Here is a 16,824-nt window from a genome sequence, read left to right on the forward strand (position 1 = left end):
TATGTATGTATATATTTTCTTTTTTTTTAATGACACTGTTGCTAATTTCTACGACACATAAACCATATTTTTAGCATAAGTCACTCTGCAGTATAAGTAGAAACAGTCAAAAGGGTTTTGGGGGAAACATTTATTTTACAAAAAAGCAAGAGCTCAGACTCCCCCTTTTCCAATCGCGGGTGCATCCGGAAATACGCTTGGAGCATGCAGTGCTTCACGACAACCGTAAACTCAGAGCGTAACATTCACTACCGAATCTTCATCTTCGGCCAAAAGCTGTGCTGATTTTATATCCACAGCGATCCAATCTACAGAGATCTGTTAGCCATTACAAAGATGTCACAGACCAACTGGAAGAAGCCGTGTTCCACACCAACCTATTAAAAAAATTAATCTAAACATATAATTTCAACTTTGAAAAAAAGAATTGATTAGACCCACAGCACAGGAGAAAATGGATGCTCTAGGCCAGACCTGGGCAAAGTAAGGGCGAATTTTATATCACATTGTATGTACATGTGTGTTGACAGTGTTAATGGAAAAAGAGCAAGACTTCTGCCTTCAGAGTTGCTAATGTCGTGACTTTGCTCCGATATGTCACGACTTTTCCAACCCCTTTAGCAGACATTTTTAAAAAGCGACAACGGTGGTCCTCATATTAGCAACATTTTTATTTCCTCCACGGTGGAGGGAAGAGGGTGTTCTGCCCTGAGAGTCATCACAGTCTAAAAACAGAAAAAAACTATGCATAGACCGCAGACATGTTTTTGTGATATTTATAAATAATGATAGCATATAGTGTTTATGTGATTTTACTATTTTGGTTCACATTTTGATTTTCCAACAGTACAATTTACTCCTTTGAATAACTGAATAACAATTAATATGGAATACACGTGAGGTTAGCATTTTGGCACGGCCCTTGACATCCGTTCGAGTTTCTCACGTGGCACCTTTAGAAAAATGAATTGCACAATCCTGCTCTTGGCCTTGCCTCCTTTGGTTATTTGAGAGGCCTGATTGAAAGAGCAATTGAGGATAACATTCTAGAGTTTTACAGACATTGTAAATCTAAACTAGAGAGGACAATTTATATGGTCAGAAAAGGGGGTGGATCACTCCAGATTGGAGAAAGGAAAGGGTGCCTAGTAAATGCTGGCAGAAAATGCAAAAGGGTTTACTGTGAGGAGATGGGGAATGTTTAGAGGGGTGGGGGATTGCTCTCCTCCCCGTTACCTCCTGCTTAAAACAAAAGGGCTCACACACCAGAGGGTGAGATAAGGTAATGATAATGTAATGAGGACTAATCATGGGCCCGAGCAAAGAGGAAGGCCTCTTAATTTGCCTCCAAAGTACCGTAGTTCAGTGACAGATTACTCTCAGTGGAGTGATTTGACAGTAGAAAAATGGATGAATCCCTGACAAGAAGAGAAAGACACCAAGAAGATCAGAAACCATGAATCAAAAGAAATGTTGAAATGGAAGGACATCAAATCTTTAGCCTAATCTACGATACTCCCGTGCCTCACAATGGCCACGCTAACAAAAATATTGTGCTCAGATGTTTTCATCTGTTTTCATGAAGTAACATGACTTTCCTCTTTGGAATTCACAGGTTACACCTTTATGACGTTTTAAAGATGTTAGGTCATTCATGAGGCAACTGAGACTATTGCCATATTGTTTACAGACCCTGGCGTCTGACATTTGCTTTCGGAATAATTGCCAGCTGAGTAATGGTTGAATGGAAAAAAAAAAAAAAACGAGTCACATACACATTGAGCTAAAATTATTAACAACATGTTTTTGGTTTCACCTCAAACTGCCACCATTGTTATTGTGCAGAGTCATTTTGAATCCATACAGAAGGAAATTTTTCACACTCTTTTGGTGTCATCTCAGGCTAGGAATGGCTGCAACTGTGTGCAATCGATAGCTTCACCTTCATTTTGTCACCCAATAGCAGACAAAAGACTGGTCAGCAGAGCTTGGCTAATTTGAGAGACTCCTCATCATCTGCAGTTCAGTTCTGTTCCCGAAGAATACGTATCAATATGGCTTTCTTAATTCAATAAATAAATAAAAAGATTCAAGTAAACATATAAAAAGTGTTTTAAGTTAACAAATACCAAGTTAGGAAAAGACATAGAGAAACCAGTGAAACATATTAAAATAAATAAATGCCAGAGGTGAAACAACATTCGATTGATAATAAAGCAGGGTGTAACCACTGTTGTGAAATTCAATCACGACAACCGCAACTAACTAACTTTTGTTTAGTGGGCGCTAAATAAGGATCTAATGAAATCAAATCAAGATCATTATCACTATGTAAAATTCCATTTTATCATAATTTTCTATCAACACATACCTAACACAGTGGAGAGAGAGTAAAGTGGCAAATTCTAAAACAGTCTCAAAAGAAGGCTGCATGAATTTTTCTTTTTACGTTGAGTTTACAGGAAGCTAGTTCTGTTTCTGTTTAAAAAAAACAAACTTGGGATCAGTTCAATGTAAGTGAGATCAAGAGCACAAGCTGTTTTTATTGGAAACCATAAGACGAGAATGATGAGGTCACTCTTAAGATGTAAACACCACAAGCCATTTGCACCTATTTAATATACACTATACTCAGATATTTAACAAACCAGTGCAAATAAAGCTGACCTATGATGATTCTTGTACTACTATGAACTCGTTTATCTTGGGTGATACATTCCAGGTGAAAAATCCACCATACACAAAGACCAAATAAGTAATATCAAAAGCACATTTTAAACATATTTGACCCCCCCCAAAAAAAATTTTTTTTTAACTATTTAAGAGACAATGCTACATGTATTGTAGTGTCTGTGTGTATGCCTTAAAGAGGCGCGGCCTGGATATTTGATGACGCCGGTGAGTCTACGAGGGAATGTTTGGCCGTGAGTTGTGCCTGACAGAGCGTGAGTGTGCATTGTAAAGTATGTTTTGCTGTTCTCACAGCATTCAGTAAGTGGCTAAAAAGTGCAACGGTGACTGTTGCTCTCCTTTCCCACATGCGAGGCCAATACAGTATGTAAAATCTGTAAAAACGATAGCTTAAAACAAATCTGCGAAATAGCGGGCCACAAACAATGAACTGCAAAATAGCTGGGAAACACCGTATTAGTATGCATCAGTGAGTCTTATAAAAGGGGAGATAAGGCATTGTATTCTACAGAGAAAATAGCAAACTTAGGGTGGCAAATCATGGTTGAATTGCTAAAGCCAACTAAACAAAAAGAGTGACTGTCTGCTGGTGTTTACGGTTGCACGAGCTCTATTATAATGTGTGGGATAGAGCAGCATGTAGTGGCCTTGAAAACATACCTCAATGCTGAACTGTTTCCTCTTGAGTTTAAAGGCCAAGTCCTTATGGTCAGGCAGTTGACTTGTGAGACAGTTAAGGTGAGGCACCTGGCGTACGTGGAGCAAGCCTGTGAGAGATTCAACAATGATTGATGGTATCTGTGTTGAATCGACAAGCAAAGACATCAAATAGCCTACATGGAACCTCGAAAGTCAAACGCCACTGAGGTCTTAAAATTTGGAATTAGCTTTAACATTCTTTGGGGAAAATAGGCCTCTGATATGACACAAAACGGATGTAGAAATGACTCTTTTTGGGGCGGGGGGTGACATGCAGTATCAAAAAACAAGGGGATAAGGATTTTGATTTGCCTCCTTTTTCATTTTGTGCAATAGCACAATCGTGACTACAACTACCAGCAATTAATTTCTTTTATGTCAAACATATTCTGCCAATCAAGATAATTCTGATTCTGAGCATTGTCTGCGAGTATTGGGAAAAAGGGCAACTAACAATCAAGAATAACAGGTGCTCCACCTTTACAAGTTCCACTGTACCCCCAAACTTTCATGAGTACTTGAAGGAGCACGTCTCCCCCTATTGATGGACAGGCATACTTTCACTCATATTTTTCAAGAATCCTCCTGCTGAATCCCAAATTTTCATACTCTTGTGTCTGCTTTGGATTTTGTAATAATCTCAAATGTAGGTTGCCATTATGAGTAAGAAAAAAATCCATGCCACAAGTTCAAATAACTTTTTACAACTGTGTACCAACACTTGGCAGCTCTTTCTTTCACTTTGTGGAAGACAAGCGCAGCATAGTGGGGAATTTGACCTGGTGCGTGATGGGAAAGGTAGATAACGCGTATATGACGGGCACGTCTAAGTCAGGGGAAGCTGTGCTTGTCATTCGTCTGTTCCTTGGCGGCAAAGTTACCTTTTGACACAACTGGAAAAGTACTGTACAAGTGGGTTGGGTGTAAATGAGCGTGGGAGAGAAGTCGAGGGATCAAGGGAGTAATGGAGAAAGGAACACAAACAGAGAAAGTGGGGGATGGTGAGCTCTCTCCTCTGTGCACTTGGGTGAGCTCCCCTTGCCTGATTTGCGGTGACAGGCTTCCCAGCATGCTTTGAGCTGCCCTGAACTGCTGCCGCAAACACGCGCACACTCACGCACGCACACTCGCCGTCATCTTGCACTCACACCAAATGAGTCTGCACCCATGATCACACTTCAAAACAATCGCACACGTTGATGTACATATTTCATAATAAGCTAAATTAGTCTGGCTGGCTAATCAGATAACATTCACTGTCTTCCAAAACAATATGAGGTGCTTATTCTAATAAAAAGGATAAATGCAAATATGTGCTGCAGTGATGTGGTACAACACATCTGTTAAATTCACATCATGTGCCGTTTCACAGTGAAGGGATGTTATCACGTTAAAAGGTGTTGACTAAATAAAACATGTTGGTGTATGAAACCAAAATCTGCTATTGAATGTTTTTGCTTTGTGTCTTTTCATCTGTCTCAATCGGGGCTGTCTAACTCCAGGCAAGGGAAGTGGAGAGAGTGGGGGAATGAGAGGAAAAGTGCAAAGGGTGAGCGGGAGAGCTGGAGAGGCATAGCTAAAAATACCCCAGCCGCTTATTCTGACCTTTATGCGTGGAAAGTGAGATAGAGTGATAGAAAAGAGGAGATGCGCGCAGGAAAGCGAAGAGATGGTGAAACCTCAGTGCCAAAGTGATGGGAGGGTCCGGGATTGCAAACTCTGGCCCCGTCCCCTTTTCTTCCTTCCAGTCTCTCGGTCGTCCATTACCGATGTCCTCCTCCCCTACTGGAGGCGAGGAAGACTTGCCCCCATTTATTATTAGCAGGGCATGCTGGCCACAGAGACATTGAGTGAGGGATAGAGAGATAGAGGCAGAGAGGAAAAGAGAGTGATGGTGAGAATATCGATTCCCCAGTGTTGGCCAGCTCTGCTCCAGAGCCTCGGGGGTATGGGACTGCGGATGGTGAGGGGGGTGAGAGAGGAGAGAGAGGCTCTGCTAGCGGGAGGGAGGGAAGGCAGGGATGGAGGGGGGGGGGGTGATGGTGCGAGGAGGAGGGGGTACAGCATGGCAGCTGAATCCCCCCCGGCCTGTCTACTGAGGAGCACGTCTGATTGAGCAGCAGCACACTAACACGCGCTGACAGCCTGGCCTGCAAGGGGGCTGCCCTGCCTCTATCCACAGCCCAGCCAGAGCCTTAATGCACTGCCGGAGCGCATGTGTGTATGTGTCTATTTGATGGAACCGAGACTGAGAGATAAGAGGGAGTGTGTGTTCTTACCATGGTAATCTTTGCAGAGTGGGCCGGTCTCCCTCTCAGAGCCTTTGAATGATTCCAAGGCTATGGCATTGTCACACAGCCTGGTTATGCTTCCCCTTAGAGATCTGCTCTGTAGGATGGGAAAAGAAACACGGGCAGGTAATTAACATCTTCCTGACGGGCCACCAGTGTTACTATTAAATTAGATCATCATTCCAGTGGTCAGGTCACTCCAGCCTTGGGCTCAGGAGGTGAGGGTGATGTGGGAAGGAGGGTCGAACAGATGAGGCCGGGGCAGACAAACACATGTACGCTGAGAACACACAGTGACACACGGAGGGATAGAAAACTCAATGAGCAAAATTCCAGAATGATTTAACTTCAGTTGGTAACCCCAAACCTGCTCGCAGCAGGAGAGGACAGAGGCGAAGTGGAAGCAATCATTAGAAGCTTGATGAGAAGAGTTCCCCCTACTGGTCGGGTCAGGGACTTGAGGAGCATGAGAGAGGTGAGCCAGACAGAGTGAAAGAATGAGTGAGAGAGAAAGAAGGAAACAACGCGGGGTGAATACAGTAGGTAGGGAGAAATGTGAACGTGAATGACATGAAAAGGGTGGAGGCAGAGAATAACAGGAGTGGAGGAGAGGAGAGCGAGGGACATTGGGATGGAGGGAGAGAGGGAGTCCTGCATTATTAATCCCTTTGCCTCCTGAATCATTCAAATCCTTCCCTGTGTGTTGGCTGCCACAGCCTAATGCAGTTTTCATGCCTTCATGTCTCCCCCCCCCCCCCAACTCTTTCTTCAGCCTTTTCATTTTTGTCCTACTTTTAAAGAATGCACATCCCACCAGCCAAGACTGCTAGCACTTACGGGGTATCTGAGGTCACTTGCACGCATGCAATTAAAAGACCGTGTAAGTTTGGATATGACAAATTATTAACTAACTGTGGTCAATAATGATGGACTAAAACTTGGTCTATGAAGGCTACACACAGAGGAAGCCCAAAATGCACTCAAGTAATAGCACTGTTACTTTACAATCATATCACTTAAGTGAAAAGTAGTCCACCAAAGAATTTCTCAAGTACTCAGTGGAAAAAAATACCCAATTACAGAGTAACAGGTAAATAACTCCAGATTCTGTTTTTTTTTCCCCAAATCAGCATGAACGTACAAAAACACAACTTCAGAAATTGCCCAACGCTACCACTTTATTTACAACGATAGAACCAAATCGTATATAAAATTAACAAATTAAGGCAATCCTTAACATCAACATAATTTTTAAATGTAATTGTAGGTGAAGTAATCGCTAATTATATTACAATGGGCACACCTAACCTCCGCCACAAGAGGCTGCCATGTTTCGCCGCCATCTTTCTCCTACGGATACTCAAAGGAGACAAACTTTGCGAATGTAGTTTCTCAACATGATGCCTACAACATGTGTAACAACTGCAGTGCACCTAATTCGTATCTTGAGGGAAAACTAGAAATGGTTTGGGATGACATTTTGCTTGCACCTTTGCTGAAGAAATTGGTGGTAGGATTGCGAAGTGTGGTCCCTCTGGGGCACCGTAGTGCACATGCTTCATGAATGCACGCGTTTCGAGCTTAGGTCATTGCATTCTATCCATCACTCGATGGCACTAAATTCTACACACTGTACCTTTCAGGTAATTGTTACCTCACCACGTTACAATTACGCAGAAAAACTGCAACAAGGCAGCTCAGGACTTGACATCATGGTTCTTTTTCACAGTGTGCAAGGTGAACGGAGACTGAATTTGAGGCAACGGGTGCTGTCTCTTCTGGCAGCGAGTCACACACTGATGTTTGCTCCTTTTTTTTTCTGCCACGCTTCACGTAAATTAGTCACGTTGAAAAGCTGTGTGGAATTACGTTTATGCGGAAACTGCGTGTACTCATGTGACTAACTGGCTGTTTAATAGATCTGATGGAACCAAATGCCACTCGGTCATGTGACCTCTGACAACCCAAAAGACATCACACAAGCAACAATAAGCACATGTAGAAAAAAGTGAGCGAAATGTAGCTCAATATGTAAGTAGTGTTCCTTCTGAACACACATACGTAGAAGTAAGATGTACGTTGCCTTTAAACTAGTCTGAAAAATATCATTTATCTAAAACGTTACTAAAGTAATTGTAACAGGGCAAATGTAGCTCATTACATGCCGCTCTGGCCAGAGTGATTTCGCTTCTTACTGACACAGATGAGACGTCTTAGGAATGACTCAAAATGTCTTGGACCTGACTCAAGGGAAAGTTCAAAAGGACCGGACTACATTGTTGTAGCAAAAGAGGTTTTGGTGGGCAATATCTGAAGATGTACATTTCTATTTCATAAGCCGTCACACCAAGAAGAGAAATATAAACAAAAGCATTGGACTTAAATTCTTTTTAATAAGGTCATATTTGATGTTTAAATAAGTACAGTGCACAGTTATCAAAGTTCCCTTTTGTACATGCTTTTTCTTCCCACAATTAACACAACTGTAATAGAACATGTACAGTTTGCCTTCATTTCATGGATTATTTTAGTCTTGGGGCCGGGGGGATGTAGTTTGTAAAAAATGTATTTGATGAATAATAGTAATGGTAAGACATTTTGACATTCCAACCTGTGACAGCTAAATTGAAACTGAAGCTGTTTTACCAAAACTAAGTAAATGTCATCATTCGTTACATCCCATAAATAGCAAGTTAGTCACATCTTAAATGGATACTAAAAATGGCTATATGGTAATTATTTATTTATTGATTTAGCAGTCAAAAACCTGACTGACTTTAGGTCGGGAAAATGTATAGAAAGTAAGATTAGATAATACATCCCTTAATATTATGTTCTTAATGTTATGTCATACTGATTCATATTGAAAAACATAAGCTGGCAGTAGCAGTCAACAGCAAAAACAATTAAAGCTATTGAGATGACCAACACATTTTTTCAACTCTTCCCTCAAGTTGAATTTTAATAGAGATACAGTAATTTATCTGGGTGTACCTCATAAATTGGCAAGTGAGTGTCTATGCATGGGTCAGAAAACCACTTAGTCTGACAAGCAGGTGAACAAATTTTAAGGGGGCAAAATGTGTTTTTTCTGTAAGGATGGGTGTGGTAGCAAGCAATAGTAGAATGAAGTACCACTAGGAAAAGCCTAATTAATGTTTCAGATGGACTGAGGCACCGGGCTGCTCGGAGAAGGCTTTCAGTGAGCGGCTCAGCTTTCCGAACTGCTCAATAATGAATAGTGGGACTATCGCGGTGTTGGCCAGTTAGCCCACCGCTATCAGTCAAGACAGTCTTAGCTGTGTTTTAGCTTCAAATGAACAGGCTCGATATTAGGCTTCTGAAGAGCTTGCTGATGAGCTGATTATTTCAATCAGGTGAGTTGCAACAGAGAGAGAGAGATGGAAAACATGCAGGACGGCGGCCCCCCCCAGGACCAGAGTTTGATACCGATGGTCTAGAAAATTGAAGCACTTGGAAACAGAGTCATGAGCAAGGCTTAATAATCTAATCCCCCCCCAAAAAAAAAAAATTATAGGCAACTAGTAATGAGGCCTGATTAGTGTTAGGTACGGCTTGTAAATGAACGCCCTCCACTCTTGCTAGACACTGAAAAACAAACAGGGCAGGACCATGACATCGTGATTATTAAGAAAATTCAAAAGTTGCACTCAGTGTTGGCCTGGTCACCCAACACCTGATTCAACCCAAAATGTCCCTCCTCCTCTTCTATGTCCAGGGTGGATGAGGAGGAGGACATAGATTAAGAGGGCTTGGGGGCCAGGCCGGATGGAGGCGTGGGGGACCGCTCCCACCACAGCTGACATCTGCTAGTTAGCCAGTATACCTTTTTTGACGAAGCCAAAGCCGTAGAGCACTGAGTACATAGGCGTGGAGCCAGAGCATGTTGTGACAACACAGCTGTTCTCAAAGTTATGCATCTCCGCTGATCTTTTCCTTGCAAATTTGAGAACTAATATGGACATTAATATGGTTGCGCTACAGAAGAACGGTGCAAGAGCTCAAGAATGCGCTTCAAGTTACAAGATGTTAATGGCAGAAAGCCTCAATTGGCTCCTCTGGTGACTCTGCCTCTTTGGTCTACTATCCGGGGGAGGTCTGTGCTTTGCCATATGCCTCAGCAGATGACTCTACCTTCACACTGAGAGGCCAGACTGGACACAGACTCATGTAAAGCACACTCCCCGCATCCCCCTTCTAAAACACACATGTACACTCTGAGACACAACTACCCGCTGGGATATTAATAAGACAATAAAACACATGCACACACTTTCAATTTAAAATACGGCGCTTGATGTAATTAAAAGCAAGCACACGTGAATTCAGAAGGCTTTGCATGGAGTGTTCATTGGAAAACGACTTGAAGAATGATATGAGAGGAAGAAGCTTTTGGGAGGCGTGAGTCGAGTCACAGTAACAATGAACCTTTGAATCGAGTGGACACCCCTTACACAAGATTTCAAACTTTTTGCCCTGATTGCAACCCACCTGCACACAAGCTAGCAGTCCACAATGGATACTTCAGGTGAAATTTATCCATCCATCCATCATCCGAGCCGCTTATCATTCAGGAGGGGAATGAATGAAAAAGAAATTTCTCTCTCTCTCTCTCTCTCTCTCTCTGCCTCACGGTGCAGAGGTGCAGGGTTTGATTCCGGCTTTGGCCTTCCTGTGTGGAATTTGCGTGTTCTTCCCGTGCCTGCGGGTTTCTTCTGCGCACTCCGGTTTCCTCCCACATTCCAAAAACATGCATGGAGGTTTAATGTAACACTCTAAATTGTCCCTCGTGTGAGTGTAAGCGCGAATGGTTGTTCATCTATTTGTGCCCTGCGATTGGCTGGCAACCAGTTCAGGGTGTCTCCCCCGACTGCCCAAAGACAGCTGGGACGGGCTTCAACACGCCCGCGACCCTTGTGAGGATAAGCGGATTAGAAAATGGATATGTGTGTGTGTGTGTGTGTGTGTGTACATATATATGATGAAATATTTTCAGTTCATATTTTTATACCATGGCGAGTTATTCAGAAGTCTTACCTGGATAAGATGTGAAGGCACAGTAACTACTGCAACTGACAGGGATGACCTCAACAAAGCCCGCAGCCCATAGAGAAAGGTAGTGAGGGCGTGGCTGTGTTTGGGGTTGTCCTGGCAACACAGGTCATCACCCCACAGGGGTGAGCCCAGTGAGTGAAGCCCGATACGCAGGATATTCCGTGACTTTGTCTAAAAAAAAAAAAAAAAGGCAAAACATAAATGAAGGAAACAACACAAATATTAAGACATAATTTGTAGATGCTTTTTTTGCTTGAATTGTAATCATTAACATTGACAAAAATCTGAACCACTTGCAACACTTTCTTTGTTGGCCCATGCTCTATCCTTCCACAAAGTTGAGTAGAAATCTATAATTTTTATTCAATTCTACTCAAGAATAAGAAAGAAATGATGATGAAAATATCAAACCATCAGATTAACAAACTAACAATCTTGATTCAACTCCAAGTTCACATTGTATATATGAAGAGTAGCAGATTGTGGTTTTTAATTATAGGTGCTGCGTTTTGGGTTGTATTCCCAAACTCCATATGAGTCTGGACAGTCGGCTCAGCAGTACAGACGATCGCAATACAGTGCCCAAACGTGAGTGGACACAACTGCCCAATCACAGAGGCCATCTGACACACGCACAATGGACCTGTCAGACAGGCTTCCAATATGGCCGCCACCCAGAAACCCCAGCACATTCTTGGCACCAAAGCCGGGCTCGACAGCCAAGGGGGCCTTGGTAAGGCAGGAGTGACTTCCCTTGAAACACCCCACCCCAAAACAAGGGATCAACGGTATCTCACTTCTATGAAGACGAAGAAAAATAGCAGTGGGATATATATATCACCGAAAGTGAGAGAATGGAGGAGCTTGTCCAAAGCTGTGAGAGGGTTTTAACCTTTAGTACAATTGCCTTTTATTTGGGGTTTCTACGAGTTGTCTCCTGATTATTGAGGTGAGAGCCACGACTGATTTACGAAGCTCGGCTTAAATCTGCTCGCTTTTTCTTTGACGCTTCTCCTCACCCGCTCCAGCCCTCCTCCTCTATTATCTAGACACTCCCAAAATCGCCTCCGACCCACTCGCCATCACTTCCTCTCCTTACAGTATGACCTCAGATTCGTCAAGAGAACTATCACAGGAATCTAAGAAAAATAAACCTTATTGTTTGAATTTTTTTTGCACAATTGGCCCAAAGTTTCCTTGCAGAGCAACACTGGAAAATTACAACAAACAAGAAACTTCCTATGTCTTACCATGAGCTTTATTTGTGTACGTGGGTACTTGCCATCATGAGATGTGCCCTCCCTTTGTTACCAGGCAAACTCAGGGCATCAAATGAGTCTCTAATTTGATGACTTGAGCGCAACAGGGGGGATCTTTGGTAACATGGATGTTGCTATGGCAACATCAGAAAGACAGCCCAAGCTTAACTCCTATAGTTTAGCCTATAGAAACATTGGGGGAACCGTGCCAGTAAAGTCCAGCCAAGGACATGAGGCCACCGATCATCTCGACGAAAACCAGCCTATAACTGTAAAATAATACCAGCCAGGCTCACAGTCCTGTTGCTTCCCTCATTCCCTTTTTTTGTAAAGGGCCTCAAAATCATGATTGAAGATTCTACCTCCTTGTTAAAGAATTTACTCACGCCACCTTTGCGCAGTGAGATAGGTGGAGACGGATACACTTGATGAAAAGCAGCTATCAAGAAAAACTGAGGTGAGCAATCAAAATCATTTTTACTCGCATGTCTGGAAAGACTTTTCCTTTATCAACAGAACAATTCAATGAATGCAAGGGGAAATGTACACTTGCAGCCCATCACCCATGTGGCCAAAATTGAAAAAGATAATACCACAAATGTAATTATGGATCTTTTGTCAGTGGATCAAGATTATTTTGTAGTTGAGATAAATAGCCAAACTGAGTTTAAGAAAAAGGGCTTTGAAGTTAAAAAAAATATTTGAAAAAAAAGCATCGATCATTCAATTTTAAGTCTGAAAAAATAAGGGTGATTTATTATCAGTACATAGTATCAAAAGAAAATTTTAATCTTTTTGCAATAATACACACAATTAATCTTATTGGAATACCATGAATTATTATTTTTTTAAGTCTGTTTGCACAATGTGGATTTCCAATCATCAAACGCACTGAATATCGATGTGTCGTGCCATCATGGAAAGTGACCTTTCTTTCCTGCCTCTTACCAGAGGTGCTGCCACACTGAAGCCCTCCCTCCTTATGACTTCTTCAATGGATTTCAGCAATGCAGCGTAGGAATCAAGCACAGGGCTGGAAATATACAGCAGAAAGTGGACATAGAAAGAAAAGCAGAGAAGCGACGGCAAAAATTAAAATTTGGACAGCAACGCTCTTCTAAAATGACAATTTTGATAAAAGTGGGCCGAGTCTATCAGCGTGGTGGATTAATCCGCTATGACTGCAATATGCTCCTCCTGACTATGCTTTTCTGGAGCCACTATCAAGAGATCCAATTAATTTATTTGCTTGATTAAATTACAACACGACTGGTTCTCTTGTCAGCTCCCCCGAGGTTTTGATCGTGCCTAGACACACAGACAAGACAGACGTATGAAACGTGCTTATGCTGATATCTAATACTAAGATTGGACAGCAGTTTGGTGTTTAATCAAGGGTAACATCTGCACCTCTGACAAAGCACACACCACTGTGGGACCGAGGACTCGGCTCACTTATTGCCTATTGGGAGGCGAATAGGAATGTTAACCCCGTCTTTTTACACAGGACCCTCCACTTAAGAACGTCCTGCCATTTTAATGACCAGTCTGCACTGAGTCACAGTGGGCTGCAGTGTCACTTATCAATTTGACCCGCAGGCTGCGAAGAGCTGATACACATATATCCCACGCGCATCAATAGCCCCGCATTAGGAAAAGCAATACACACTTGTGTCGATTACACTTGTGCCAAGTATATCCATGTACTCCATTTCATTTATTCAGTACAACAATGGTGCCTCCTGACCCCGCTGGGGCTAATGATAGAGCTGGTGGTGAAAAAAGGAGGGACACCTACCCTTACAGGCCTCTTTGCCCATGCCCCTGCTCTGAGGAAGGGGCTTGGAGAGGGGGCGAGGCAGGGGGATGGCTTGACAAGCACTTGAGTGAAAGGTTGTCTTTGCTTGGCAGCCATTGTGTCGGACGTCATTGTATGTCAGCTGCCCCTACTGAGCACCCTTCATTCAGGTACCAATCAGGTCTAGGTGCTTAGCTACAGGGGCTAGCGTGTCGGCTAATTAGGATCATACACGGGGAAGCTTCTTTATCTCGATGTTCCTCTTTCTTTGAGGGGAATGAAGGAGGGAGACGAGGGGGGGTGGGGATGTTCAGTTTTAAACAACAGGATCTGTATCACCTAGAGAGCAATTTGTGCCAATTATGCCTTCAAGTGAAACGGAGCAATTTAACAGCTAGGGTAGCGGCATGGGGCTGTGGACACGTGCAAGGGGGAGAAGCCTGCTTAGAGTTAGTCTGGCACGTGTGTGTTCATGTACCGTGTGTGTCTATGTATGTGCAGCAGTGACGGGGCGGGGCTGTGGGCACAATGGTGCTGGTGCAGGTGTAGTTTCCCGCTGTTTAAATGTCTTGATGATCAAACCCACAGAGATGCCCCCAAAGACAACCGCATTGAAATGTAATAACGAAAAGACATTTATTTCTACTTTTACGGGTAATATTTACGTTAATCTATGTGGTGCACTTTGGCGGCCCGGAGCAAATGCGTATCCACAACTTTTAATGTATTTGCACTGGTTCTGTGTTTCACAGTGTTTGCTGAAATAAAGAGAGACTCGATAAAGCCTCCTCCTCATTCTCTGTGCTCCAGATTGCTGTATTTACCCAGTGAGTGAGTGTGCCTCTTCGTGTGCCCTTGTGTGCTCAGCAGCACTCTCTGAGTAAAGAGTCTGCGTGACCTCTGAACCCTAAGTACACTCAACACGGTCGAAATCAAACAGTCACTGAGCAAACATGACCCTTATTTGAATAGGCATACACAACTTTTCCGACAGGCTGAACCTTTTAGGCCCGTGGCAAAGCTACTTAGGCCAGATTTTTATTCATCTGTATCAGCTGCTAAAATGGCAATAATCCTCACTGAATTAGTACGCACACTTATTATGCTTTATTATTGCCAATCCAGGCAAAAAGCCCAATCAAAGTGCTTCAATTTGTATATATTATTATTATTATTTTTTTAAATTGTTATGGTCATTATATTCCCGCAACACAACTGCCGTATTCAGAATTTGTTTTGGACACCATATAGTGAACCACAAAAGACACGTCAGTCTGCAAGAGAAGACGACTGTGAGAAAGGGTCACGCAAACAGTGCTGCGCCTCTTGAGATGTAGGGGTGCACCTTGGCGGTAGTCAGGTAGCAGACTAGCATCTGTTGAAAAACATTTCGTTTGTGTGCAGTGGGACTTTAACGCTGACCCCAGTCATTGTCTGCACCTCAGCTTTACATTGCTGCCTTTTAAGCAATGTTTTTTTTTTGTCATGGGTTTGCATCATATATTCAGTGTTGTGGACTCACAATTCAGGAAGGAAAACCGGAGAAAGAACACAGAACCAATAAGTCGTGTTACACAATAGACACACGACAATATGTACAGTATTTTCCATGTAGTTTGTGCATAAAATGTTTTCAGTGTGTGTTCAAATAAAATGTGTTTAAAAAGTGTGTTTTAAATATTTTTAGCATTTGGGAGGTCTAAAACTACAAAACTTTTTTTTTTGTTTTTAATTGGTCTGTCAGATTTTTCACCTATTGTGGTTGGGTCTGGAATGTACCCCCTGCCATAAAAGGGCCTTCACTGTACCCAAATTAAACTCTTCTAAACAAAATGTTTTCTTTTTGGCAGCCTAGTTAAAGGCTTTATTCCTTTGGTCTGCTGACATACCTGGTTTGTTTACATTGTGCAAACAATGCCACGCTTGCTCACTCGTACTCTAAAGCAATGTCTTTGTTGTATAAATGCATTTTGTCGCCGCCGCCGCCGCGCGTACTGTATTTTGCATGTGTTCTCAGGATGGTGTCGCATTGTTTTGCTAGTGTTCTGCGGAAGATGTCGAGTTGTTTTGCCTGCGTGTGGCTGATGACTGCCTGGGATGTTCTGGAAGGTAGAAGTGGTGGCACTTGGCTGCCTGGCGGATTTCTGGCTCCATTGTCTTGGAAACGTCATAGTAGTGGCCGAACCGAGACGATGATGCTAGACCACTCTGAGAGAGGGAAAAAAAATAAATAAATCACACGCATGTTGAGACAAAAGAACTTGGTAGACAGTTTGGAGTTAAGTATGTGTTAGAGGAAAATGTAAAAATGCACGGTCGTAGATGACTCCTGTGTCCATATTAATACGTTTCCCACGCATTCAAATACACAAAAAGTGAGAACACAAACTTAGTGTTGTTGGGTAATTCGCGTTTCATTGATGATTGCTAAATCTTTGTAAGAAAGCATCATAAATGTGTCCAAAATGAAGAGGGGGCCCAATTGTACTGTTAGAAACACACAAAACCAGAAGATGCTCTAAAATAACAAAAAAATGTCGATCGTATCCCCTGCATCGGACACTACCAACAGAAGACACACATCCTTTGTATCATTGTGATGTATTGTACACAAATTCCAAATCCAAACTGTCAACCACAACTGCCTGCTTTCAACTGTTTTGCAACAATGGATTTTTAACTGTTTTCAAATGAGAAACCGGATTAAAAGACAAACAAGTTCTATTTGTTTCTCTAATTTGTTCAAATGAGGGTGCTCCACAACACCATGGGAATGCAATCGCATTGTTTATGGGTCATTCCTTAACATTCCCGCAACAGAGAAGTTAAATAACCACTACCAACACGCTCGTAATCATTTCTTCACATAAATGTCCACTTCTGGCTGTGAAAGAAAACGTGTCAGGGACGCAGGGGAAGGCGGATGTTTTCCTGCAGCTGAAAAGAGAGAGTTTGAGCTCCTCTCTCTCCGTGAAACCAGGGACTCCATTGTTAGAGGCACCCTTAATCT

General features: G+C 42.6%; 1 protein-coding gene across 1 annotated transcript in view; it reads right to left on the bottom strand.

The window, feature by feature from the left end:
* The window catches only part of elp4 (elongator acetyltransferase complex subunit 4), a 58,161-nt gene that overhangs the window by 31,490 nt on the left and 9,847 nt on the right, over positions 1-16,824 (bottom strand). The window contains exons 5-9 of the mRNA XM_019895850.1: positions 15,886-16,022; positions 12,965-13,049; positions 10,740-10,928; positions 5,670-5,778; positions 3,352-3,458 (exon numbers count right to left, since the gene is read on the bottom strand). Of these exons, the coding sequence (XP_019751409.1) occupies positions 3,352-3,458; positions 5,670-5,778; positions 10,740-10,928; positions 12,965-13,049; positions 15,886-16,022 (627 nt within the window). The remainder of the gene's footprint in view (positions 1-3,351; positions 3,459-5,669; positions 5,779-10,739; positions 10,929-12,964; positions 13,050-15,885; positions 16,023-16,824) is intronic.

The sequence above is a fragment of the Hippocampus comes genome, unplaced genomic scaffold (assembly GCF_001891065.2).
Source record: "Hippocampus comes isolate QL1 unplaced genomic scaffold, H_comes_QL1_v1.1 scaffold80, whole genome shotgun sequence".
Lineage (NCBI taxonomy): Eukaryota > Metazoa > Chordata > Actinopteri > Syngnathiformes > Syngnathidae > Hippocampus > Hippocampus comes.